The sequence below is a fragment of the Thalassophryne amazonica genome, chromosome 18 (genome assembly GCF_902500255.1).
Source record: "Thalassophryne amazonica chromosome 18, fThaAma1.1, whole genome shotgun sequence".
NCBI classification, from domain to species: domain Eukaryota; kingdom Metazoa; phylum Chordata; class Actinopteri; order Batrachoidiformes; family Batrachoididae; genus Thalassophryne; species Thalassophryne amazonica.
In genome coordinates, this window is record NC_047120.1 from 43,074,326 (window position 1) to 43,101,588 (window position 27,263).

The following is a 27,263-nucleotide window of genomic DNA, read 5'->3' on the forward strand; positions in this document are numbered from 1 at the left end:
GCTCTCGAAAGCCGCGCAGGCAGAGAGCGCCATCTTCCGGACGGTCGGGGTAACGCCCCGCCGGGACCGCGCTGTCAGGGCCCACGCGAGCCCATTCATCATTTTATGTAAGGCAGCGATAACACAGGCCACAAAAAGGCTCAGGTAACACATAACGGAGACTTATCAGCACCGCTGTTGGCACCTTAACGCGCACTGCATCAAAGCGGAAATTATTTAAATCCCCACAGCAGTGCGCCGATTAAAAAAAAACAAAAACAAAACAAAGCCTCATTTGAAGGGCAGATTTAATAAGAATATAAACTTAGTGTCTTTCACGATGAATGAACAACGCAGCCACATGTTCCAATATACATCAAAAAGCCTTTATTTCTATGTACAATTTCCTAAACAAAAATATTGCACACAATATCCAGATGTGCATTGAACACATGGTGAACAACAATAAATAGCAGGAAACATTTCTTATCTGTACAAGTGGCAACAACAAGCCTAGACTATAGACAACAACCACAGCAGCACAACATGTACAGGACAGAGCGTCTTTTAACGAGGAAAAAAAAAATAATAATCCTACAATAGTGAGGTAACGACATTATCCAAAAAAATTATCCAAAAAACTATACACTGAAATTTTATTTACATTTTGGCGGATTTTTGCATAGTCCCCTAATTACAGACACGAGCACAAGGACAAACAGAGGAGGACCTGATTTTTTTTTTTAAATTTATTTATTTGTTTCTATACAGATGTCACCGTGCAGATATTGAAGTCTATCACTCTACACGTCTCTAACATGTGATTTGCAGCACTTTTTTGTTTCTTTTTTTCTTGTTTTAAACCTACAAATAAATGGGTTTCATTTGGGAGCGCGCACGTCTCTGTGTCCTTTTAGCTCTTCTTCTCTGTATGTTCTTCTTCCTCAGCTGTTTTGGATGGATTGAGGAGTTTGTTCTCCTTTTTCCATTTCATCCTGCGGTTCTGAAACCAGATTTTGATCTGTCTCTCCGTCAGGCACAGCGCGTGAGAGATTTCTATCCGGCGCCTCCTGGTCAGGTAGCGGTTAAAGTGGAACTCCTTCTCCAGCTCCAGAGTCTGGTAGCGGGTGTAGGTCTGCCGGCCCCTGCGCCCACTGCTGCCAAAAGGACCTGGGACAAGAAGAAGAAATTTAAAACCGTGTTTAAGACAAAACATAGTTTCTAATTAGAAGATCAACCTGCAGCAAAAAGGGGTTAAAACTCTACCCTAAAACATTCGTGCAAGAGACATAATCTGATAAATAATAAACTTTTATTTGCATGCTTTGCCTCGTTTTCTAATACTTACTGTCGACTTAAAATGCGTAACACCCAGCCAAATAATATTGTGGTGCGCACTCGTTTATTTTCCTATTGAGTAGCATGTGTTGTTACGCATTAATAACGGATTCATAACAGTGATTTTATTTGTCTTATGACAGTGTTTTGCAATAAGGCTGCGCACACTGAGGCGCAAAGTGGCACCGTGAATCCTAAATAGTGTGTTTTAATCTCTCTAGCTGTGTCGTAAGAACTGATGCGTGCGTAATTGTTTAAAAAGTGAAATCGTCATGTGACTCCAGTGGTTATAACTTTAAGCGTGGGCGATGTGGGGCCCAGCGCGCACGCGCGTGTGTCTGTGTGTATGCGCGCGCGCGTGTATGTATGTATGTATGATGATAATGATGATGATGATGTAGTAAAGCCCTCAGGCGCATGATGATTCGGCGCACTTTAATGCCAAACACTGAAAAATCAAGACGTCGTCAAATTGTTTGAAGTAGTTTTTTTTCCCTCCCGAGTTGATCAGACGTCAATAAAAGAGAGGCGCGGATCACTGCGCGCGCCGCGTGCGCTCCTGCTCTCTCTCCCACTTTTCCGGGCACAGTACGGGCACACGGGCGTGCACTTTGCGTGTACTCACCGCCGGCGCAGGCGTTCATCCGCTGCATCCACGGGTAGATGAGCGTGGACGACTTGTCGTCGATGCCGCCGCTCATGCTGACACTCTGCTCCGCGCACTCCGACTTGCGCTGCTGATGCTCCTGCGTGACAAACAGCGGCTGCTCGTCGCGGCTCGAGAAAGCGCACGAGCCCTCCGTGTCCTTGTAGAAAGTCCCCACCGGGTTGTAGTCGCAGGGCGCACCGCCGCCGGCCCGGCCGTAGATAGCGGCGGCCGCTGCGCCCGTCTGCTGGTAGTAGGACGCGGGATAAACCTTCTCCTGCATGTTGGCCGCCCCATACGTGGCCGCGCTGGAGTAGTGTCTTAACGGATCGGTGTATCCCGACGAATATAAGGGTATCTGACCCAGGAGAGAGTCCTGTCCTCCCGGCAGAGACACGGGAAAAGTTGAGTTAACAAAATAGGAACTCATTGGGTGGACAACGGGGTGTATATACTCCGGAGGAATATGATTTGTTGTCTTTTATACTCCAAGTGGTTTTGCCATTACTTTATCGGAGATTTGGTTTTTGCTGAAAGGGGGGGCTGCGAGGTGCCACTGAATACAGAGGGGAAGTGTACCATCTGATCCACCTCTGGCCAATCACCGCCGCCTCCGCGCGCACTATATTGCACCCATGGGGGGCTCTTGTTGCGCGCAGGGGTCCCCGGTGAATCAAAACGAAGCGCCGGGGCTTGTGGCGCGCGCAAGGACGCGCTCACAAAGAGATGTCCGGACTATGAGAAATAATAAAAAAATAAAAGAAAGAAAGAAAACAAAAACAGTCAATAGATGATAAAAGAAGTCAAACTGAGGCAATTCTCTTGTAATAATACAAAAAATAAAATTAATTTAAAAAGCCGCGTGCACAAAATCTCTCTCCAACTCGCTCGCACAAATGCAAAAACATGCAATGCAAAACATACTAAAACAGTTTGCGCTTCCACTCATCCTGCAGGCACCCCCCCATCTCTCTCTCTCCCTCCCTCCGTCTCTCTCTCTCTCTCTCTCTCTCTGCAACCTTTACTTCCATCATGCTTTAGGGGCGCATTGAAATAACCTACTGTAACTACTGTTCACGTGCACATTATTCCCCACTCACGCGCTGTTATCTTAATCATTAATGATTCCAAAGCCATGCAGAAACGTTGATGCTTTTTTTGGGGGGGGGGGGGGGGGGGGGGCTTCAATACGTGCACACAGCAAAATACAGGACACGCGCTTCCACACATCATCATCATCATCATAATGTGACCAATTTCACATTTTCAAATTTAGAAATAAAGACAGAATATCAGCAGTTATTCACGTAATAGTGTCTGAAAGTAATCTACAGATCAAATGATATCATAATCAGTGGTAGGTTTTAATATTTATGTATCAATGGTGGGAATATGGTAAATAATACACACGTGACAATTGCAGAAAATAACCACGATGTTTAACTTCGTGTTTTTATGAAAATGTTGAAAATTAACATTTCTTACTACAACAATAAGCTAAACATATAATGAATAGTCTATAATAAGTTTGTGGAATAGGCTCACATTTTGAAGACATTTATTACAAAGTTTGAATGAGGAAAATTATTGAGAATATGAGTCGACAAACGTAAACAATCGTGTCCATCCTCCTGCGCGCTCCTGATTTAAAGTGTTTGGATTTTTGTTTCATGTTAAAAAAAAACACATTTGGATTTAAAATTATGCATGGGGAGAAAACAGTTCAAATGCTGGCTTCAAAGTGCAAACTGTGTCGCCGCGCGCACCACCACCAGGCCGCAAATCCTGCAGTCATCATGACATCTACACATCACACAGGCCCCACTGCCACGCACACGCTTTCAGGTCGCATGGCTTCTTAAACTGTCCGTGTTTTCATCAAACACAAAAAAAGAAAAGAAGCAAATACTGAGTGTAATTTAGGTGAAATGCCGCACAGGCCTGCAGAGGAGCGCCAATTCACGAAGGCGAGCGTCAAGCATGACCTAAAAAAATCCCCTGAATTTATTATTTATTTATTTTATATTATAATTGCAAATATTTAAATACATTTTATGCAATAAGAATACAAGGGTGAGAAAATAAAATTTTGCCAGAAGGTATTATAGGGCCGGGCCCACAGTGACCACAACGGCCACCACCACCATCATCATCATCATCATCATTAGAGACACTTTTGGTCCATGTAGGCCTCACCCTCAGCGCGTAACTGCGCCACAGCGGCATCTCACGGGTTAACGAGTTCAGGTATCGCTCGAAAACGCCCCCCCCCCCCCCCCAAAAAAAAGCCACCATGATATTTTGGGGGTAAATGCTATTTCCTAAAGACAGGTCTCCCTATATCTCATGACCCACAATGCAGCAGCTTCCTGTAGGCAGCAGAGACATGGTGCCCTTACCTTTGTTGATAATCCATCACTCCCACTGTGGGTGCCATTCTGATCTCTCTTCTTCTCAGTTCTTTACAAAAAATAAAAAACTGCACTTTACGATGCATTTAACTTAAAGATCGTAATCCCACCACCGTGGAGTGTGTCGATTCCTCATTTTCACGATCACACAGGCAGAAGTGCAGCTCCCATTATCATGGCGCACGACGAGACGTCGCGCAGACGCTCCATCGCCCGGTTCGGAAAATTACGCACGTACACACCTACAAGTCCGGCCTTCCGCGACACCACCGCGACACACGCGCATTGCATATACAAAGAGCAAAGGTTTTGTGTTACTACTGTTAAGTGAATGAGCTCTGGAAGACAGCAGCTGCAATATAACCTCGTGGGAAATAAGTTCCCATTCCTGCGTTCCACATGACCATCAGCAACCAATCCTGGAGCCAGACGAGTCGTAAACTTCCATGGCAAAGTTGTAAATTTTCATAAAATAGCGCCCATTTTGGACTCGAGACACGCTCTCTCATCGCCATCTTTATTTTCCTAAAAGCCTGAAATGTTTAAATATTATGCTGGGGAAAAATATAAAGTGTAGGCAGATGAAATGTGTTTGTGTGAGGCTAAATTTGCAGAGTTTTGGTCTGTTATGTGGTCAAAAAATGCTTGTACATTTTTCTTTAAAATCTTACAAAAGATTATGGCGCTAAAATGTGCAATATTCGACAAATATAATTTTGGAACATTTTAAAGTTTAATCTTGAACCTCAAAACAGCTTTTTGGATTTACATCCCCCCTTCTGTGTGGGTGCACATTAGTCATTTAAATAAAGGCCGACGACAGAAAATTGTAAAGATATTCTGCAGTTTTTTGGGGGGTATTTCTAAGGTCAGGATAATCTAATGGGGTAAAATAAATAAATCATAACGAATAAAAAAAGATTCTCCTTAAAACAGGAACAAATGTCGTTTGCGATAATATGAAGCTATTTCACAACGGTTGTATTTCCACTTCGTAAGGTTTTATACGCAGCCCTATTCAGTGTGCATTGTTCCCCCCGTTTCCGTGACCAACAAGGATTTCCGACATTTATTGGGGCAATAAAACCATAAATACCCCACATTGCATTTCACCCACTTTGGGATTCGAAAGACAGAAGTACTGGGATTTAAAGAATAACAGACTTAAAAAAAAAAAAAAAAAAAAAACAGCAAGGCAAATAAAATAATTTTAACGGTGCCAATATTTCTAAAATGTTTAAAGTATAAAACTCATTTACCAATAATAAACAATAGCTCGTGATTGTTTGTGTACATTTCCTTGTATAATGGCATTAATGTAGTTATAAAAACACTGTACCCATTTGAAGGTCAGAGTGAGTTTTTTTTTTTTTACTTCAGTTCTAAATGAAAATGTAAAGGTTTGTTAAAGACATTTAAAAAATAATTTTTAAAACACTTTTCTGTTCAAACAGTACAAAGGTGTTGCAGCCTTAAAGTTTCAACACTGTCAGTCTTCATATACTTGGTTTTATACTATTTTAACTCTGCAAAAAATACCCCCCCAGGAACTACAAATTCTGACACGAATAATTTAACTACATATTAAACTCTAAATATCGGTATATTTTATTGTTTGATGGTTTGATACATTTTGCTTTTTTATTCTGACTGCGGGGGGGGGCAAAAACAAAGAAAAATCGGATGCAGAGATGCTGTAAAATTTTATGAAGTTTTAATATCACAATACTGACATCTGAGCAAACTCATTTAACATTATAACTTAATACAGATTTCAATACAATAATAATGAAAGCATCTTAATATAATTTAATGATTTTTTAAAAATAGTACTGTATTTTAATAGTTTGTAAAACATTATTAGAAGGAAGAAGAAATAAATGTCCTTTCAAAAACACATTTTATTGATCATTTGCTTAGTTCATTTAACTATTCTCTGATAAGAAACAGCAATCAAAAATCTCCCTGAGCTCATATGATTATGCATTTTACTGACTTAATTTGATGGTTATATCCAGCAGTATACCAACTGTGGTTTTGTTTAGCCTGATGTTATACAGATACATGCAGATATCAGCAAATACATGTCAGTAATTTACACCTGCTGTCAAGTTGGCACCAAGTTTCTTAATATGAAAAAATATTCTGACTTAAAATGTAGGCAGAACATGGTAAACAAATTCCAAATATGAAATTGATCTAATTTCCTTGTAGTGTTAGGGTTTATATTACTGTAAGCAGCACATATGCAGATTTAAATATTAAACAGTTATTGGGACAGTGTATTTTCTCCCATTTGTTTTCCATTCAGTCCTCAAAGGTGGAAAATGATTCTGGTCAGCAGCTGTTTTCAGCAGAGCAGCCTCATGTTGCTAAGTTCTTTACAGCCCCTGTCCATGATGGGGGGTTCTGTGGGATTTGTAGCAGACGATGTGAGAGACTCCAGGCCTTCTGAACAAGGGTGCACGAGTGGAAATGACATACAGTCCTTGCAGGGCTACGGGGTCACGGGACACATGAGCACAGCCCAGGCCTCTTGTCAGGACACAGTTTGCACCCAGGATGCGGGACCGGGAGCTGGTTCTGCTGTCCCGCTGGACGACCACAGACCTGACTGACCCAGAGAGAAGAAAAACAAATGGAAGTTAAGATGGAACTACTAGTTCACTGTGTTTTCTGTTTGTGGTTAATCAGGTTGGTCTCTGCAGGAAAAATGATGTTTAAAAATTAGTATTAATAATAATGATGATAAATAAAAATACAAACAAAATCAACCTGCAATAAAACTAAACATCACATTTTAAAAGTTTCATTGTACAAATCACTGAGGAAATATTTATATTTTGCTATTACATGTACAGACGGTGATAAAGTAAAAAAGAATAGATTAGAAACAAACAATCTAGATGCTTACAAACAGGCACACTGTCTGGTACAATTTAGTGATTTAAAATAAATAAATAAAAAAATAAGAAAAAAAGATGAGTGTACCTCTGCTTTCACCAGATCTCAACACAATTTTAGATGGACATGTTGGCACATCATCAAGCAGTAAATGAGGGGACATGTTTTTGAAGAATGTCTCGAATGCTGTAGAATCAAAACACATTGAACTGTTCTGGCAGCTTGTGCCCAAGAACAACATGGTGGTCGAAGATACTTCATACTAATTTTTCCTTTGTCACCTGTCTGTAGTTTGAGAATCAATTTATTTGCTCATGACAAATATGTAACTTTTGATATACAATCCATTTTTTTTGCATTATGTTATTTTTAGTTTTTTTAAAGATATTCATTGTGTGTGTGATGGGGGGAGGGGAGCTGAGTATACAAAAATATACAAAATAATAGGATATAAATTATGCATTTGACAGAAAAATCCAGAGGACCATGTTGCACCTTTTCCTGAAGCTCATCCATAGAAAGAAAAATAAGCTGTGGTAACACTTTCACTGCTTTCACACGCTGAGGTTATGTTTGAGTGAGGTACGTGCACAGCATGGAGCAGAGATGCTCACCTGACCACGGTGTGTGTCGAGCACTGACGGTTCCTCCTGGTCTGGTCTGGCTCTCCGCCTGCACGGACACAGACTCATTCAGGCCTCTCTGGTTAAGCGTGAGCCTGAGCAGGTGCTGCTGAGTCATGTGGGATTGGACGCAATGTCACTGTGACTTTTTGTCATCTTAATTCTACTCAGAATGAGCACAGGTTGTTCAGCACAATAAGCCATCATTGATAAAAGCTGAATGTATGTGGTGACAACAGCACAGCATCTACACAATGTTTTGGCTCTTTAATGAGCAGATGTGACTGCAGTTTGTCCTTTGAAAGAGGTATAAAATTACAATGTGCCAGTATATTTTAAACACTCTGAGATAAAACTCACAGACTGACAGTGTTTCCACATTTAAAGCAATTACAGGGCAGGCACAGCTCAGCCTCAAGCTTTTTTTTTTTTTTTTTTTTTTAACAGTGAATCATATGTTAAACATGATTGAAGAAAACACCAGTTCCAGGGTTTTTTGTTTTGTTTTGTTTTTTAAGAAATGAGGAGAGAGAAGCAATGGCTATTAAAATGACAATACGGCAAAGCAAATTAATAACACACTTTATTGAATTGTTTTATTTGGTACATTTTTGGCTTGTGTTTCGTTGTGGTCTGGTACCTGCCGTGTAAACCTAGGACATTGCTCCTGGTGCTGCTGCAGCGCCCTAGGTCTTTGAGGAAACTGCATGACAGAGTCCAACTAAAAAAAAGAAAAACAGATTTTAATATATATTTTAGGAAAAAACAGGAATACCTGGTGCTGCCTTTCCCATGCACCCATATTATACATATGATGTTGGCAGTTTATGGTACAGTGGAATGGTCTTACCTTTGTCTCCTGCTGTTTTTCATAGACTGGCTGGTGGCAAGAGGCAATCGTGGCATCGGACCGGACTGATGCTTCCACTTGGCCCTGAAGCAGCTCTTGGATCTGGTCCATCACCCCCATCTCACACAGCTTCTTTCTCTGAAGCAACTCCCTGAGCATCTCCTGGTCCTTGTCCTCACCCTTCTCATCTGGCTGTGGCGCCTGCATCTCGAGCATTACAGTAGCTGTAGGACTCATTGTCATGTCAGACTGAGGGGGCTTAGCAAACAGCTGTGGGGAAATAGAAATAGGAAAGAGCGATTTTTAATTAGATGATATTTTTATTGCTTTACTGCACATGTTGGACTATTATGTATTTATAATATCATATTGTCACAGAATAACCTTGATAACACTGTTTGTTTTTCCTTCTCAATAATAATATATATTTGAATTTGAAATGAGACGCAGCCAATACAGTTATCTCTGGGAATATTATTGTAATATACAATGGGCATATATAAATCGCATCTAAGAGGTCAGCCAGGATACACCCATTCATCATAGGATAAAAGCTTTTCGACTCCCTCTTGTGGTCTTGCATGCACACTGTATAACGAGAAAGCCTCACCATCTGTAGCTTGGTGTCAGACTTTGAGGTGGAGGGTTTTGTTTGAGGTCTCTGTGGCTTAGCTTTCTCCCCCGCGGTCTCCCCTTGAAGGTCTCTCCTCTGGCCGCCCTTGTCCGTCTGCTTCAGATGCAGCTCCTGCAGTCGTCGTCTCCACAAACAAATATAAAGAAAAGTCTTTCTGACAAAGAAATATGTAGAACAAGTGCTATACCTGCCTCACGGAGCTTTTTGGTGAATACGTGGGCACCGTGTGTACCTGGCACACTCCTCTCTGGCCTTGGAAGCTGCAGTCTCCTGGAAAAGTGAGCTGCTTTGTTTAAAGAACTTGTCGTATGCTTCATACCCCTCGCTGGGATAGATCCTCTTGAAGCCACCCAGGTGTTTGGCCTCATACTGGTCCATGTGCTTCGCTGCAGTTGCCTGGCACTGACGCAGCTCCTCATACCTGGCAGTACACCAAAAACACAAATATTAAAAGTAGCTGGAATGGAAAGGAGTAAAGGGGTATAGAAATGAATGAATGAATGAATGGAAAGATGGTTTCTGCTTAATTTTAATATCAATAAGAATAAATGTAATACCTTGATGAGGAAAAAATGACAAGTTGGTTACACGTGTAGTGCGTTACCTGGCCTCTTTGGAGTGGTTTAGTTGTAGCCTTTCTTCAAACCTGTGCCTCTCCTGCATGGTGAATTTACGGCGGTTGCAAGCACCCAAGTTAATTAGAACCAGGGTGTCATACAGCAAGGCATCTTTCACCTCATGGTCCAGCTGTGAGTCTGTAGTAAAACTTGGGGAGTGATTCACCTGGACACAAATACTTAAGGTGAGCGGCAAGTAATATTTTAAACAATTCTGTGTTATGGTAAACTGGGTTTAAATAACAACTTGCAGTTTGAGTAAGGGCCCCTTCACACATAACATGATTTAAGTCGACTAGCGCACGAAGGAGGAATTACATGCCATTCGTGAAAAATCGGAGCTGCCTCCAACGCCTCGTACACCTGTCACTACAATTATTTGCGCACATCAGTGCGCCAAATTCCAAGTGTCACACATGAACACCCAACACCGCTCGCTGGCCACTTAGAAAATGTGGTGCCGTTCACACTGTCAGCATGCAAATCGTGAGCAGGCAACCACTTTTGAGCTGGCAGTGAAATTTGTGCAAGTGCCCTTATGAGTGTGGCGTTGCAAAGCAACACATGGCGTGCGTGTATATCACACGTGTGTGCAGGTGTTGCTCCCCCCCATGTGGCATGCAGGAGGAGAGCACACTTGCATGACATGCTGATATGTATTTACAGACACGATCATATGGAGGCTGGACAGCCATGAGCGCATACAGCCGGGCTGCAGTGGCCGCACACAGCGCACCTCGGCAGGCTGCTCCATGTAAAACTGTCAGATCACACACCAGGTGATCTGAATGTCACGCGTGTCCGGCCCAACACGTGTCCGGCAGAACACGCATGCTGTAGGACTATGACAATATGACAAGCCAACAGTGCCACAAATACACCACTTTCAGTCACATATCACCAAAAACACGCCATAACAAATGGCATTTTGTCAGTTATTAAGGCACTTTTTTTCTCTTTCTTTAAAAAAAAAAAACATTTATCTCCTTGGTTAGACATTTTACACTCCTGTTATAAGACAGTGATTGTAGCACAGTGGTAAAGTTTCTGTCTGTTAATCTGAGCTTTTGTAAATTCCATGTTCGAATCCTGCGAGTGGCATTTATTTTTTTATTTAACCAGGGTTATTTAACCACAGGATTCTGTATTGCATCCCCTTTTACTTATTATTTATATCAACCCAGTGATTTTCACTAATTATACAGCTGGTTTTTATTTTATTTTTCTCCACATCAGTGGTGTGATGTGGTGCAACACGTTCCAGCTGCTCGCACTGTGTTCGTGCACGAGCACAAGCGTGCATGAACTTGTCACCGATGTATCGTGCACGTCTGCATGACCGTGCATCCCTCACGACAGCAGGTGGAATGTTTCGTGGTTCCCCATTTTGTGTTTGGTTCGTGGATTTTCCTACGGTTTCTGCATCTTTTGTGTTATGTGTGAAGGGGCCCCAAGGATCTGACATCACCATATGTAGTTCATAGCTGTCTATTGAAATTCTCCCCTTCATGGGAAGAAATTCTAAATTGCTTCCAGACAGCACAAGTTTTGATCCTATTAGCTGTTGTGTGGGCCGCTGAAGAGGAGGTACTGCTGGCCCACCACCACCAGAGGGCGCCCTGTCTGGAGTGCGGGCTCCAGGCACCAGAGGGCGCTGCCGCCTCACAGGAGCAGCCGGGGTGACAGCTGTCACTTATCGCCTATGACAGCTGTCACCAATCATCTGATCAGCAGTGGTATATCAGCAGGACGACATCTCCACCTCTTTGCCGAGATATCGCTCTACCTAGGAGGTACCGTACTCAGCCGACTGTGTTGTCTTTTTTGACATTAACACTTTGTTACTTTTGTGCGTTAAATAGCAGACATTCTTCCGACGAGAGGTGGAGGTGGTTTTCCCGCCATACGGGTTGCTGGGTGCAAACGCACCCACATTTAACTGTTTTTGTTCCTCGCCAGCAGTACCAGATCCGACACGCAGAGGCAGTGGCCACCTGGGAGTTCGGGACTTGGCGGCTCCAGTATTCCCGGGGTTCGGTGGCGGAGGAAATCGTGTGGTTCCGGGTCTGCTTTGGACAGACGTCTCTTATCTTCGACCTCTCCCACCTTCCCCTGAGGCATACATAAGCCCTCCAGAGCCGTACGGGGGTTGTGTGGAGACGTGCGCGGACTTTCTTATGCAGTGTTCGCTCGTCTTCGCACAACGTCCCGTCATGTACGCGACTGATGCTAGTAAGATAGCTTATGTGATTAATCTGCTTCGCGGTGAGGCAGGCGCTTGGGCTACAGCGCTCTGGGAGCAAAATTCACGGCTCCTTCTGACATATGATGGGTTTGTGAGGGAGTTCAGAACAGTGTTCGATCACCCAAATAGAGGAGAGACCGCTTCAGCCGTGCTGCTGTCAATGAGACAGGGGAGCCGGAGCGCAGCTGCTTATGCAGTCGACTTCCGCATCGCGGCTGCGAGGTCCGGCTGGAATAGCACTGCCCTCCGTGCCGCCTTCGTAAACGGACTGTCGTTGGTCCTGAAGGAGCACCTGGTGGCCAAGGACGAACCGCGGGATTTAAGGCTAAGGAGGAGGTCAGAGTCCCGCCCAATCTTGGGACGGTGCCGGTGGAGTACCATGACCTTGTGGATGTGTTCAGTAAGGATCTGGCGCTCACCCTTCCCCCCCACCGTCCGTACGATTGTGCCATTGATTTGGTTCCAGGCGTTGAGTTCCCGTCCAGCAGGCTGTACAACCTCTCACGACCTGAGCGCGAATCAATGGAGACCTACATCCGGGACTCTTTAGCCGCCGGGTTGATCCGGAATTCCACCTCCCCGATGGGTGCAGGTTTCTTTTTTGTGGGTAAAAAAGACGGCGGACTTCGTCCATGCATTGATTATAGGGGGCTGAACGAAATCACGGTTCGTAATCGATACCCGTTGCCCTTGTTGGATTCAGTGTTCACGCCCCTGCATGGAGCCCAGATATTCACTAAGCTAGATCTTAGAAATGCGTATCACCTGGTTCGGATCCGGAAGGGAGACGAGTGGAAGACGGCATTTAACATCCCCTTAGGTCACTTTGAGTACCTGGTCATGCCGTTCGGCCTCACAAACGCCCCCGCGACGTTCCAAGCATTAGTTAATGATGTCTTGCAGGATTTCCTGCACCGATTCGTCTTCGTATATCTAGACGATATACTCATCTTTTCTCCGGATCCTGAGACTCATGTCCGGCATGTACGTCAGGTCCTGCAGCGGTTGTTGGAGAACCGGCTGTTTGTGAAGGGCGAGAGTGTGAGTTTCACCGCACCTCTTTGTCCTTCCTGGGGTTTATCATCTCCCCCAATTCCGTCGCTCCTGATCCGGCCAAGGTTGCGGCGGTGAGAGACTGGCCCCAACCCACCAGCCGTAGGAAGCTGCAACAGTTCCTCGGCTTTGCAAATTTCTACAGGAGGTTCATTAAGGGCTACAGTCAGGTAGTTAGCCCCCTGACAGCCCTGACCTCTCCAAAAGTTCCCTTCACCTGGTCGGATCGGTGCGATGCCGTGTTCAAGGAGTTGAAACGGCGCTTCTCGTCTGCACCTGTTCTGGTGCAGCCCGATCCTAGTCGCCAGTTTGTGGTTGAAGTGGACGCCTCGGACTCAGGGATAGGAGCCGTGCTATCCCAGAGCGGAAAGGCCGATAAGGTCCTTCACCCGTGTGCCTATTTTTCCCGCAGGTTGACCCCGGCCGAACGGAACTATGACGTCGGCAATCGAGAACTCCTTGCGGTGAAAGAGGCTCTTGAAGAGTGGAGACATCTGTTGGAGGGAACGTCCGTGCCATTCAGGGTTTTCACTGACCACCGGAACCTGGAGTATATCAGGACCGCCAAGCGGCTGAACCCCAGGCAAGCCCGCTGGTCACTGTTCTTCGGCCGTTTTGACTTCCGGATCACCTACCGTCCCGGGACCAAAAACCAGAGATCGGATGCCTTGTCCTGGGTGCATGAAGACGAAGTCAAAACGGAGTTGTCGGATCTACCGGAGCCTATCATCCCGGAGTCCGCTATCGTGGCCACCCTCACCTGGGACGTAGAGAAAACCGTCCGGGAGGCCCTGGCACGGAGCCCGGATCCCGGAACTGGGCCGAAGAACAAACTTTACGTCCCACCAGAGGCCAGGGCTGCAGTCCTGGACTTCTGTCACGGCTCCAAGTTCTCCTGTCATCCAGGGGTGCGTAGGACCGTGGCAGTTGTCCGGCAGCGCTTCTGGTGGGCGTCCCTGGAGGCCGACGTCCGGGATTATATCCAGGCCTGCACCACCTGCGCCAGGGGCAAGGCTGACCACCGCAGGGCATCGGGACTGCTCCAGCCGCTGCCTGTGCCTCATCGCCCCTGGTCCCACATCGGCCTGGATTTCGTCACGGGCCTCCCGCCGTCCCAGGGCAACACCACCATCCTCAAGATAGTGGACCGATTCTCCAAGGTGGCCCACTTCGTGGCCCTCCCGAAGCTCCCGACTGCCCAGGAGACAGCAGACCTCCTGGTCCACCACGTCGTCCGGCTGCATGGGATTCCAACAGACATCGTCTCCGATCGCAGTCCCCAGTTCTCCTCGCAAGTCTGGAGGAGCTTCTGCCGGGAACTGGGGGCCACGGTGAGTCTCTCGTCCAGGTATCATCCTCAGACCAACGGGCAAGCAGAACGGGTCAGTCAGGAGGTGGAACAGGCCCTGCGCTGCGTGACGGCCGCGCACCCGGCGGCCTGGAGTACCCATTTGGCCTGGATCGAGTATGCCCATAACAGCCAGGTGTCTTCAGCCACCGGCCTCTCCCCTTTTGAGGTGTGTCTGGGGTATCAGCCCCCGTTGTTTCCGGTGGTTGAGGGAGAGGTCGGTGTGCCCTCGGTCCAGGCCCACCTGCGGAAGTGCCGTCGGGTGTGGCGCGCCACCCGTTCTGCTTTGCTAAAGGCCCGGACGAGGGCAAAAGCCCATGCAGACCGTCGGCGGACCCCGGCCCCTGCGTATCGGCCAGGGCAGGAGGTGTGGTTGCCCACAAAGGACATTCCCCTGAAAGTGGACTCCCCCAAACTACAGGACCGTTACATCGGTCCCTTCAGAATCCTTAAGGTCATCAGTCCAGCCGCAGTGAGGCTTCAGCTTCCGGCCTCACTGCGGATCCATCCTGTTTTCCATGTGTCCCGGATAAAGCCACATCACACCTCACCCCTCTGTGCTCCGGATCCGGCGCCGCCTCCTGCCCGGATCATCGATGGCGAGCCGGCTTGGACTGTGTGCCGGCTCTTGGATGTCCGTAGGATGGGCCGGGGCTTCCAGTATTTGGTGGACTGGGAGGGGTACGGACCCGAAGAACGCTCCTGGGTGAAGAGGAGCTTCATCCTGGACCCGGCCCTCCTGGCCGATTTCTACCGCCGCCACCCGGACAAGCCTGGTCGGGCGCCAGGAGGCGCCCGTTGAGGGGGGGGTCCTGTTGTGTGGGCCGCTGAAGAGGAGGTACTGCTGGCCCAGCACCACCAGAGGGCGCCCTGTCTGGAGTGCAGGCTCCAGGCACCAGAGGGCGCTGCCGCCTCACAGGAGCAGCCGGGGTGACAGCTGTCACTTATCGCCTACGACAGCTGTCACCAATCATCTGATCAGCAGTGGTATATCAGCAGGACGACATCTCCACCTCTTTGCCGAGATATCGCTCTACCTAGGAGGTACCGTACTCAGCCGACTGTGTTGTCTTTTTTGACATTAACACTTTGTTACTTTTGTGCGTTAAATAGCAGACATTCTTCCGACGAGAGGTGGAGGTGGTTTTCCTGCCATACGGGTTGCTGGGTGCAAACGCACCCACATTTAACTGTTTTTGTTCCTCGCCAGCAGTACCAGATCCGACACGCGGAGGCAGTGGCCACCTGGGAGTTCGGGATTTGGCGGCTCCAGTATTCCCGGGGTTTGGTGGCGGAGGAAATCGTGTGGTTCCGGTTCTGCTTTGGACAGACGTCTCTTATCTTCGAGCCTGCCCACGTGACACATTTTGTGAATTGACTTCTTTGTCTATTGTTGTAATCTGTCGTGTTTGTTGTGCTTATTCACAACAGTAAAGTGTTGTTATTTGACTTCCTCCATTGTCCGTTCATTTGCGCCCCCTGTTGTGGGTCCGTGTTCCTACACTTTCACAACATTAGCAGTATCATATTAAGAATCCCTTATTTAAATGCTAAGGAATAAAATTATAGTGGTGCCATAGAAAATTATGACTTAAATCTTTGAAAAACCCACAGGCTGTACAACAACCAAAAACCTTTCTCAACCCTATCGTCATACCTTTTTGTTACAGTTATATAGCTTCATGATTTTCTTTAAAATAACATGAAATTTCAGCTGCAGTTTGCCAAAGAGCACATGGGAATGCACATGGTTTTCTTGTTTTACAATCTTCCTCTACTCCACCCCAACATGAAACTGTGAATAAAGACGCAACTTGGAAATGTTGCACCATTCCCAGTTTCTCCACTAACATCCACAGAGGCCTATAATTCTTTGAGTTGCCTGGGTGTTTTGGTGGCTTCCATCACTAATTCGCCTTCCAGCATAGTCATTAAATTTTTAAGATCTGCCTCCTTGACACAAATTCACCACACAGTACCATACTGTTTATATTTCTTAATGACTGATATCAGTAATGCCCAAGACATATTCAGTGACTTTGAAATGTTCATGTATAATTCCCCAGACATGTCTTCAGACAAGGGGATGATTGAATTTTTATATTTAGAGTAAATCGCTTCTATCCTATTTTTTGGGGGGGGGGGGGGGGGGGGGGGTTGCAGGTCTTAAATGCAGGAATGGATGCACCGAATGAAATGAGGTTGCTCACACAAAATATGAAACATATTAAGTTCATACTGTCTGCAATGAGATGGCAGTCAAAGTAAATATAAGGATCACTGCATCCCCCCTTTCATTTTTCCATGTCATCCCAACCTTTTCTGATTTGAGGTTGTAAGACTGGGACACTGAAAGAAATACAGGTAAACAAAGAACTCAGACAGGAATGCAAAGAGAACATCCAATCTCAACAGTACTATACAACAGAGGATTACACTGTTAAAAAAGAAAAAGTTGAGAAAAAAAATATTTAATTTAAAAACAACCAGCACAACTGTCTTTAAGTTTACTAATTTGATTTTATTAATTGGATCCAGTTAGATTACCAAAATGTCTGTGATAGTTTAAGTTCAATCATCTTAAAATTTTGATTCAGCTGAGATCACGATTTAATGTACTTAAAATTACACATCTTTTTATTTAGGAAGGTTGTCTGAGTCAATGAAAAGTTGTTGTTAACCATAACTTCATTTGAAATGAAGCAGCTGACTTAATTACACCTTTAAAAAATTAGTTTGTTTGGTAAATCCAACAAAAGAGAATTCTTTAACACCATCAATAGTGAGATATTTTTTAAGTGTAGTTTTAGTAATTTCTCCACACTATCCTGCTCTGATAGGGAGTTCACTGTGTTGCTCAAGTACGTTTGACTTTTGGGTGCACTCCCACTTGAGCCGCACCTAACTTCAGATAATTCAACTAATGCCCTAAAATTGAGTAAACTGAAATACATTAAAATTAAATTAAAATTTATAAGTTTTCTCAAACTTTTTGTTTTTACAGTGACTTATGCCATCAGGTACAATGGAGGGAAATGGGGATCATTTTTGACACAGCTCAGGTCAGCTACATTTATCTCTGGTAAAGCAAAGGCTTTATTTTCACTTTTTCATAGCTTTTCACTAAGAACTTAGAAATACAAGTTGCTCTTTAATATTAAAGTCAAAATCCACACAGTTGTTTGACACTACTAAATAATATATTTTTTATGAATAGCCTTTGATACCTCTAGCACCCAGGGTCTGAGCCTGTGATCCAGCAGCACATCGAAGCCCAGGATTTCAAAGCAGGCACTGCCAGTGGTGTGGCTGCGGAAGCACGTGTGGTAATTGTGCTTGAGAATCGGGTGAGCAGAGATCAGAGTCTTTAAGATCACATCCTCAATATCTTTCCACAACTTCTCTGTGTTGCAACAGATTGATTCCATTTGCTTGTTCAGTGTAGACAGCTTACTGGAGGAAAATAACAAATTATTATTATATAACAAGTCCTGCAAAGATTCATGTAGGCAAAAAGAATATATTGTGAAATCTGATGACTTCAACTCATGGTGTTTGAAGAACGTAAAGGTTTAAGATAATTTGTCTCAAATAATTCTAACATAAAAAGTATTTAATTCAAATAAGCTTATTTGATTGTTGTTAAACTAACTTAAAGGACAAGTTCACTTTTTTTTTTTTTTTTTTTACAAAAAGTGTCCTTTGCATTCACTTGATTTTAACGTGTACATCGGTAAAATGTGATCAGAGTGTGTCTGAAGATACCATCATTTTCCTCTTCACATTGGGATGAAGATGAAAATATATCAGTTATGTCAGTTATTATCTTACGGTGAATAATTAAAATAATTCATCACACTTCAAGTATTTGAGTTAACTTAAATGGCTTCCTCAAACCGTCCTAGTTACCCTACAAGCATGATGTATGACTATACCGTTTGCTGCCAGTGTCGTCATCACGGACAAAGTTGTCACTGTGCTTATTAATGGAGTAGTTGGAGAGATGCATGCACACGTCGTCCTAACAGAGGAAGGACAAAGGACCCACTTTAATCTTGTGTTTTATTTTTGAGTTAATTTGTGAAGAATGTATTGCCATTTATTTTCTGATCACTTATTGCTGAACAGTATGATGCTTCATCAGTTCTTACCACATTGCCACGGGTCGGTTCATTGTACTTTGTGGTGCAGAAGCGGGCGAGACCCTCCTTGTACATTAATATGCTGAATGGGTCACATGATGTCACCAGAACATAGATGCGCATGTCAAATTTGTATCCATCAATTATAAATGGCTGGGATGTGAACAAAAAGCATGACTTAATGTCAAAATATGTGAATGTGCATGTCTGCATGTGCTGTTTTAAAGCCCTCACCCGTGAGATGTAAACCTGGCAGATCATATGTTCTCCCGGCTGAATATCTTTGCTTGATTTTGTGATGAATATACCTTTTCCTTGGGAACTTGCCTCTGGCTTACAGATGAAAATTTTGGCTTTCTTTTTCTTGCTGTAAGCCTGGAAATCACGGTAACTGCAAAAAGAAAATGAGTCAGAATTTTGAAACACAGGAAAGAACAAAAAGTTGTAAAGAAAAGTAGAAACTGACTCTGCAGGGAGGCACCATGTTTTGGGGAAAATATTGTAGTCTTTGGGGAAAAGCTTGAGCATGCGTTTCATGTTTCTCGCCAGCGAATCTTTGCGGCAGATTTCAGTCATTCCTGGGAAATGGTTTATTTTCTGTAACGACACATAAAAGCAAATAATATCATATTTATACATGAAGGTCTTTTGAACTGATACAAACTATTTTACAATTAAAATAGAATTTACATACGATACGAGGGCTGTCAATAAAGTAACGGTCCTTTTTATTTTTTTCAAAAACTATATGGATTTCATTCATATGTTTTTACGTCAGACATGCTTGAACCCTCGTGCGCATGCGTGAGTTTTTCCACGCCTGTCAGTGACGTCATTCGCCTGTGAGCACTCCTTGTGGGAGGAGTCGTCCAGCCCCTCGTCGGAATTCCTTTGTCTGAGAAGTTGCTGAGAGACTGGCGCGTTGTTTGATCAAAATTTTTTCTAAACCTGTGAGACACATCGAAGTGGACACGGTTCGAAAAATTAAGCTGGTTTTCAGTGAAAATTTTAACGGCTGATGAGAGATTTTGAGGTGATTTTGTCACTTTAAGGACTTTTCACGGTGCGAGACGTCGCGCAGCGCTCTCAGGCGGCGTCATCAGCCTGTTCAAGCTGAAAACCTACACATTTCAGGCTCTATTGATCCAGGACGTCGTGAGAGAACAGAGAAGTTTCAGAAGAAGTCGGTTTCAGCATTTTATCCGGATATTCCACTGTTAAAGGAGATTTTTTTAATGAAAGACGTGCGGACGGATCCGTGCATCGGGACGCAGCCGACGCGGTGCGGCGGCACAGGAAAAACACCTCCGTGTTGATAACCATTTGTAAAATCCAGGCGGCTTTTGATGGCTTTCAGTGGAGTGAGTATATGAGAAATTGTTTAACAGGCAGGACATGTTCCAACTTGTCCTTAAGGCTTTCAACAGAGGTGTTTTTCCTGTGGCGGAGCGTCGCGGCGGCTGCGTCCCGACACGCGGACCCGTCCGCACGTCTTTCATTAAAAAAATCTCCTTTAACAGTGGAATATCCGGATAAAATGCTGAAACCGACTTCTTCTGAAACTTCTCTGTTCTCTCACGACGTCCTGGATCAATAGAGCCTGAAATGTGGAGGTTTTCAGCTTGAACAGGCTGACGACGCCGCCTGAGAGCGCTGCGCGACGTCTCGCACCGTGAAAAGTCCTTAAAGCGACAGTCTCACCTCAAAATCTCTCATCAGCCATTAAAATTTTCACTGAAAACCAGCTTAATTTTTCGAACCGTGTCCACTTCGATGTGTCTCACAGGTTTAGAAAAAATTTTGATCAAACAACGCGCCAGTCTCTCAGCAACTTCTCAGACAAAGGAATTCCGACGAGGGGCTGGACGACTCCTCCCACAAGGAGTGCTCACAGGCGAATGACGTCACCGACAGGCGTGGAAAAACTCACGCATGCGCACGAGGGTTCAAGCATGTCTGATGTAAAAACATATGAATGAAATCCATATAGTTTTTGAAAAAAATAAAAAGGACCGTTACTTTATTGACAGCCCTCGTACATTGGGGGGAATTGGGATTGTAAAAATAAAATAAAAACAACAGCACACTATGTCACTATAAATAATTAAAGTAAGTAAAACAGAAGCATTGATTTGAAAACGTCAAGTGAACTTGCATATCTGACTTTGGCTGGTCTTGGATGACAACCATCCAGGTCAATCCCCACCCCTTGAAAGCAGCCGTCTTTATGTCCCATTCAGGTATAATGTGAGTCTCCCCTTGACCTTTTCTAGTTGCTAGGGCCCTCAAAAAAAAATGAGGCACCTGCATGTTGGATCATGCAGAGAGCTCCCTATAAGTAACTGTTCGTTTGGCACAAAGTAATTCCAGCAGTACCCAAGTGTCCTCTGAAGAGACCTAGTACCAAAGGGATCCAGTCATCAGCTTAGGTCTCTGGTTACTGTCCACGTCTCACAATGATATATTAAGATAGGACGCACCAGAACCCAGAAGATTTGGCCCTTCAATCTCTTACAAAGATATCGGCATTGCTGAACACATCTGTGTAGCAACTTCATGACTCCATAAACTCTTATAGGAATTTCTTGATCTTGAAGGCTGAGAACCCAGAGACATGAATGTCACTGCTGAGACAAATGAATATTTCAAAAAATGTCAACACTTTCAATGCACACTGATAGACCTCTGATGGCTAAGTCCAGGAATTCACCGAAAGCCTGAAATTTGGTCTTGATCCATGATAATTGGAAACTCAGACACTCCAACTCCGTACTCAGCTTCTCAGGTGCTACAATCAGGGTGTCCATTGGTTCCACAAAGATCACAGCATTGGGACAGTTGGGAAGATGTAGAAAATTCACAAAAAAGCCAGTGATTCTGAGATTTATTTTGACTTCTATTTTATTGCAGACAGTACAAACCCAAGATAATTCATGTTTGTGTGGTCAAGAACATTTTATTTGATAATATACAAGCATTCCTACATTTCAGGTGGATCACCAAGTTTCTGACACCTGAGTGCAAATCTAAAAACTGTGGTAACTAATTTAAAATGTTTTTAATACTGACAGACATATATGAGGACTGTCATCACTGCTATTATCAAAATAATGCACTACAGGTTTAGACACACTAGGAGTTTGGTTACAATGTAGTTGGATTTTTTTATTTATCTATTTTTTACTGCAGTGTATAACAGAAAATCTGAGGTGAAATGACAAAAAAAGCTAATTTTCACAATTTACACTCAACAAAAATATAAACGCAACACTTTTGGTTTTGCTCCCATTTTGTATGAGATGAACTCAAAGATCTAAAACTTTTTCCACATACACAATATCACCATTTCCCTCAAATATTGTTCACAAACCAGTCTAAATCTGTGATAGTGAGCACTTCTCCTTTGCTGAGATAATCCATCCCACCTCACAGGTGTGCCATATCAAGATGCTGATTAGACACCACGATTAGTGCACAGGTGTGCCTTAGACTGTCCACAATAAAAGGCCACTCTGAAAGGTGCAGTTTTGTTTTATTGGGGGGGATACCAGTCAGTATCTGGTGTGACCACCATTTGCCTCATGCAGTGCAACACATCTCCTTCGCATAGAGTTGATCAGGTTGTCAATTGTAGCCTGTGGAATGTTGGTCCACTCCTCTTCAATGGCTGTGCGAAGTTGCTGGATATTGTCAGGAACTGGTACATGCTGTCGTATACGCCGGTCCAGAGCATCCCAAACATGCTAAATGGGTGACATGTCCGGTGAGTATGCCGGCCATGCAAGAACTGGGACATTTTCAGCTTCCAAGAATTGTGTACAGAACCTTGCAACATGGGGCCGTGCATTATCCTGCTGCAACATGAGGTGATGTTCTTGGATGGTACAACAATGGGCCTCAAGATCTCGTCACGGTATCTCTGTGCATTCAAAATGCCATCAATAAAATGCACCTGTGTTCTTCGTCCATAACAGACGCCTGCCCATACCATAACCCCACCGCCACCATGGGCCACTCGATCCACAACATTGACATCAGAAAACCGCTCACCCACACGACGCCACACACGCTGTCTGCCATCTGCCCTGAACAGTGTGAACCGGGATTCATCCGTGAAGAGAACACCTCTCCAACGTGCCAAACGCCAGCGAATGTGAGCATTTGCCCACTCAAGTCGGTTAGACCCCGATGAGGACGACGAGCATGCAGATGAGCTTCCCTGAGACGGTTTCTGACAGTTTGTGCAGAAATTCTTTGGTTATGCAAACCGATTGTTTCAGCAGCTGTCCGAGTGGCTGTCTCAGACGATCTTGGAGTGAACATGCTGGATGTAGAGGTCCTGGGCTGGTGTGGTTACACGTGGTCTGTGGTTGTGAGGCTGGTTGGATGTACTGCCAAATTCTCTGAAACGCCTTTGGAGACGGCTTATGGCTTATGGTATTCTGGTATTGTGGTGCTTTTGTTTTTTGCTTTTCTGTTTTTCTTTTAAATGAATGAAATAAATATTAAAAAGAAAAAAGAAAAAGAAAGAAATGAACATTCAATACACAAGCAACAGCTCTGGTTGACATTCCTGCTGTCAGCATGCCAATTGCACGCTCCCTCAAATCTTGCGACATCTGTGGCATTGTGCTGTGTGATAAAATTGCACCTTTCAGAGTGGCCTTTTATTGTGGACAGTCTAAGGCACACCTGTGCACTAATCATGGTGTCTAATCAGCATCTTGATATGGCACACCTGTGAGGTGGGATGGATTATCTCAGCAAAGGAGAAGTGCTCACTATCACAGATTTAGACTGGTTTGTGAACAATATTTGAGGGAAATGGTGATATTGTGTATGTGGAAAAAGTTTTAGATCTTTGAGTTCATCTCATACAAAATGGGAGCAAAACCAAAAGTGTTGCGTTTATATTTTTGTTGAGTGTAAAAGCTATAGTTTCTTGTAAATTGCAGATTATTACCTAAAATTACATACTTAGCAGATTTATTTTTAAATTAAATGTGCTGACAATCTTTGCAAAGTACAATTCTAATCATACCATTTAACAAAGAATAAATACACTTATTCATACTTCAGCATAACATGTATTAATCAGAATCTGCTGAATAATTATTAGATGTGTTGCTTTAGGTGAAAAAAAATTTTGGTCCATGAATAATGATTATGAAATCCCATATCGCCACACATTTGTGATTATTTAATCATTCAGCATACTGATGAGTACAATTTAAAACATATGCAAGGATATTGAAATTCTTTTCTTCTTTTTTGTAATATTAAATTCTCTTAAATTAGACTTTCGGTGTGGAAATTCAGTGGAATACCTGGTAACTTTTCATCCCTTTAATACGATCAAAAGTCACAGAGCAGTCAGTCCACAACAGCGTCCAGTCTTCATCTTCCTTTGCCTCTCTGAGGCCGTATCTAAGAGCAGCACGTCGCACTAATACACATGGACAGGGAAAACTATTTTAGTTTACAATGTTAAGCATGTTTATATTGTGCTGAAATGGGTCATCAAAGAGTGGCAAATCAGACATAAATACAAAATAATAATTCAGTTCTGACTTTGGTCCATATCATTGTTTTGGGTTGTTGTTTTTTGTTTTGTTCTCTATTATTTGTCACATAGTCTGATTTTTGACTCAAAAATATGTGTTAAATTTAAATATACCGCTTTCATATTTGCAGCTGCTGAGGTTGATCCACTGTCATCTGAAAGAGAAGAGAGACAGAGATACGGACAGACATGTGCACTTCGGAGACTCTAGGACGTTATAGCACTCACTGGTAATATACCTGTAATGCTAAACAAATAACTCCAGCAACAGATGAAATAACATCTGGCATTAATGTACCTTTTGTTTTTTTTCTTCTTCTTTTTAATGGTTTGAGGAAAGCTGCAGGGTTCCAGTTGGCCGGTGAGCTCTTTTTTTTGTGCCTGCTGTTCATCTTCATGTGCATCATCGTTGTGGTTGGGGTTGTCCATGGGTAGACCCATCCTGTTTATGCACTAACAGAAATTTAGTAATTTGACATAATAATGCAACAAGGGTTTTGTGAGTGTAGACAAAAGAAAAGAATATTATAATATTTTTGAATGTGTGTGTGTGTTTTTATTATTATTTTTATTAATTTAATTACAACCCCAAATCATAAAAAGTTTGGACAATATGGAAAATGCATAACTTGTTGGGAAAGTGTAGTAACACGGACCCACAACAGAGGGCGCAAATGAACGGACAATAGATGAGCCAAAATACAACACTTTACTGTTGTGAAACGTGCACAACGAAATACAGACAAATGCAGAATTTAGATTAGAGTCAAATGTACAAAGGTGACGTGTGGGCAGGCTCGAGGATAGGAGACGTCCGTCCAGAGAAGAGCCGGATCCCACACGATTTCCACTGCCACCGAACCCGGAGGATACTGGAGCCGCCAAGTCCTGAGTCCCCAGGTGGCAACCGTCTCCGGCTGTCGGATCTGGTACTGCTGGCAGGAAATAAAGACAGAAAGCGAGGTGAGTGTGGTGACACTCTGCAACTCCTCGCACACAGTTCAGGAATTGCAGGTGGGAATTACACCTCCACCTCCGCAAATACGAACACAGTCTTTCACAGGACCTGAAACAAACACTTGTCTTCACGGGTCGGGAAGGGTGCGGTTCGTCACCCTGTCGTCCACGACCAGCTCAGCCTCCAGCTGACACAAGCAGTCAGGAACTCCTGTAGTAATCAGATAAACAGTTAAGTGCGATACGGCACAGAATATGGCTGAGGAAGTTACCTCCGAAGGTAGGCGATATCTCGGCAGCAGGGTGGAGATGTTGTCCGGCTTTTATGAGGTGGTTGATGATGTGGTGATAGGTGACAGCTGTTATGAGTTGATGAGTGACAGCTGTCACTCCCGGCAATTCCCGTGAGGCGGCTGCACCCTCTCGTGCCTGAAGCCCGCACTTCAGGCAGGGCGCCCTCTGGTGGTGGGCCAGCAGTACCTCCTCTTCAGCGGCCCACACAACAGGCTTGTCGGGGTGTCGGGTGTAGAAGTCGGCCAGGAGGGCCGGGTCCAGAATGAAGCTCCTCTTCACCCAGGAGCATTCCTCAGGTCCATACCCCTCCCAGTCCACCAAGTACTGGAACCCCTGGCCCTTTCGACGGACGTCCAGGAGCCGGCGCACTGTCCAAGCCGGCTCCCCGTCGATGATCTGGGCAGGAGGTGGCGCTGGTCTGGGAGCACAGAGGGGTGAGGTGTGGTGTGGTTTGAGTCTGGAAACATGAAATACAGGGTGGATCCGCAGTGGAGCTGGGAGTTGGAGCTTCACTGCGGCCGGACTGAGGACTTTGAGGACTTTGAAGGGGCCAATGTATCTGTCCTTTAGTTTTGGGGAGTCCACCTGTAGGGGAATGTCCTTTGTAGACAACCACACCTCCTGCCCGGGCTGATATGCAGGGGCCGGGGAACGCCGGCGGTCTGCATGGGCCTTAGCCCTCGTCCGGGCCTTCATCAAGGCAGAATGGGCGGTGCGCCACACCCGACGGCATCTTCGCAGGTGGGCCTGGACCGAGGGCACACTGACCTCTCCCTCCGCTATGGGAAACAATGGGGGCTGGTACCCCAGACACACCTCAAACGGGGAGAGGCCGGTGGCAGAGGACACCTGGCTGTTATGTGCGTACTCGATCCAAGCCAGATGGTCACTCCAGGCCGTCGGGTGCGCAGATGTCACACAGCGGAGGGCCTGTTCAAGTTCTTGGTTGGCCCGCTCTGCCTGTCCATTCGTCTGTGGGTGATACCCGGATGAGAGGCTCACGGTGGCCCCCAGTTTTCTGCAGAAACTCCTCCACACCTGTGAGGAGAACTGAGGACCACGATCCGAGACAATGTCAGTTGGTATCCCATGCAGACGCACGACGTGGTGGACCAGGAGGTCTGCTGTCTCCTGGGCCGTTGGGAGCTTCGGGAGAGCCACGAAGTGGGCCGCCTTGGAGAATCGGTCCACTACCGTGAGGATGGTCATCATGCCCTGGGATGGCGGGAGGCCCGTGACAAAGTCCAGGCCGATGTGGGACCAGGGGCGATGAGGCACTGGGAACGGTTGCAGAAGTCCTTGTGTTTTTGTATGGTCTGCCTTGCCCCTGGCACAGGTGGTACAGGCCTGGACATATTCCCGGACATCGGCTTCCATGGACGCCCACCAGAAGCAGACCTCTTCAGCGGCCCACACAACATAACTAAGTAAATATATCATTGAAAAAAGTTCTCACAGTGATCCATACATTTATTTTGACTTCTGTTTCAGTTCAGATAGTATGAAACCAAGATATTTCATGTCTTGTGTGGTCAACTTCATTTCATTTGTTAAGGGCCCCTTCACACATTGTGCGAATATGTACAACTCAGGGCGACACCCGTCAGAGCAGCTCGTATGAGCGAACCACAAAACGTGCTGATGGGCAGGCGTGCACAA

General features: G+C 44.8%; 2 protein-coding genes across 3 annotated transcripts in view; both read right to left on the reverse strand.

Annotated features, from left to right (window-relative positions):
- Nucleotides 1-350: 350 nt before the first annotated feature.
- On the reverse strand, nucleotides 351-2,675 carry hoxb6b (homeobox B6b). The gene is made up of 2 exons (XM_034193681.1): nucleotides 1,943-2,675; nucleotides 351-1,149 (listed from the first exon to the last, which is right to left on the reverse strand). Exons 1-2 carry the CDS (start codon nucleotides 2,391-2,393, stop codon nucleotides 893-895), a joined length of 708 nt encoding a protein of 235 aa, XP_034049572.1. The 5' UTR covers nucleotides 2,394-2,675; the 3' UTR covers nucleotides 351-892.
- A 3,580-nt stretch (nucleotides 2,676-6,255) lies between these two features.
- Nucleotides 6,256-27,263, reverse strand: part of ttll6 (tubulin tyrosine ligase-like family, member 6) — a 28,959-nt gene continuing 7,951 nt past the window's right edge. The window contains exons 1-15 of one of the 2 annotated variants that reach the window (XM_034193679.1): nucleotides 24,652-24,791; nucleotides 24,468-24,508; nucleotides 24,118-24,236; nucleotides 19,257-19,387; nucleotides 19,025-19,181; nucleotides 18,800-18,943; nucleotides 18,584-18,669; nucleotides 17,876-18,101; nucleotides 9,990-10,168; nucleotides 9,618-9,806; nucleotides 9,362-9,509; nucleotides 8,752-9,021; nucleotides 8,542-8,622; nucleotides 7,893-8,010; nucleotides 6,256-6,988 (exon numbers count right to left, since the gene is read on the reverse strand). In XM_034193679.1, the coding sequence (XP_034049570.1) occupies nucleotides 6,756-6,988; nucleotides 7,893-8,010; nucleotides 8,542-8,622; nucleotides 8,752-9,021; nucleotides 9,362-9,509; nucleotides 9,618-9,806; nucleotides 9,990-10,168; nucleotides 17,876-18,101; nucleotides 18,584-18,669; nucleotides 18,800-18,943; nucleotides 19,025-19,181; nucleotides 19,257-19,387; nucleotides 24,118-24,132 (1,977 nt within the window). In that variant the 5' untranslated portion in view covers nucleotides 24,133-24,236; nucleotides 24,468-24,508; nucleotides 24,652-24,791 and the 3' untranslated portion in view covers nucleotides 6,256-6,755. Of the gene's footprint in view, nucleotides 6,989-7,892; nucleotides 8,011-8,541; nucleotides 8,623-8,751; nucleotides 9,022-9,361; nucleotides 9,510-9,617; nucleotides 9,807-9,989; nucleotides 10,169-17,875; nucleotides 18,102-18,583; nucleotides 18,670-18,799; nucleotides 18,944-19,024; nucleotides 19,182-19,256; nucleotides 19,388-24,117; nucleotides 24,237-24,467; nucleotides 24,509-24,651; nucleotides 24,796-27,263 lie in introns of those variants that run through there. The other variant, XM_034193678.1, reaches the window with a different exon arrangement.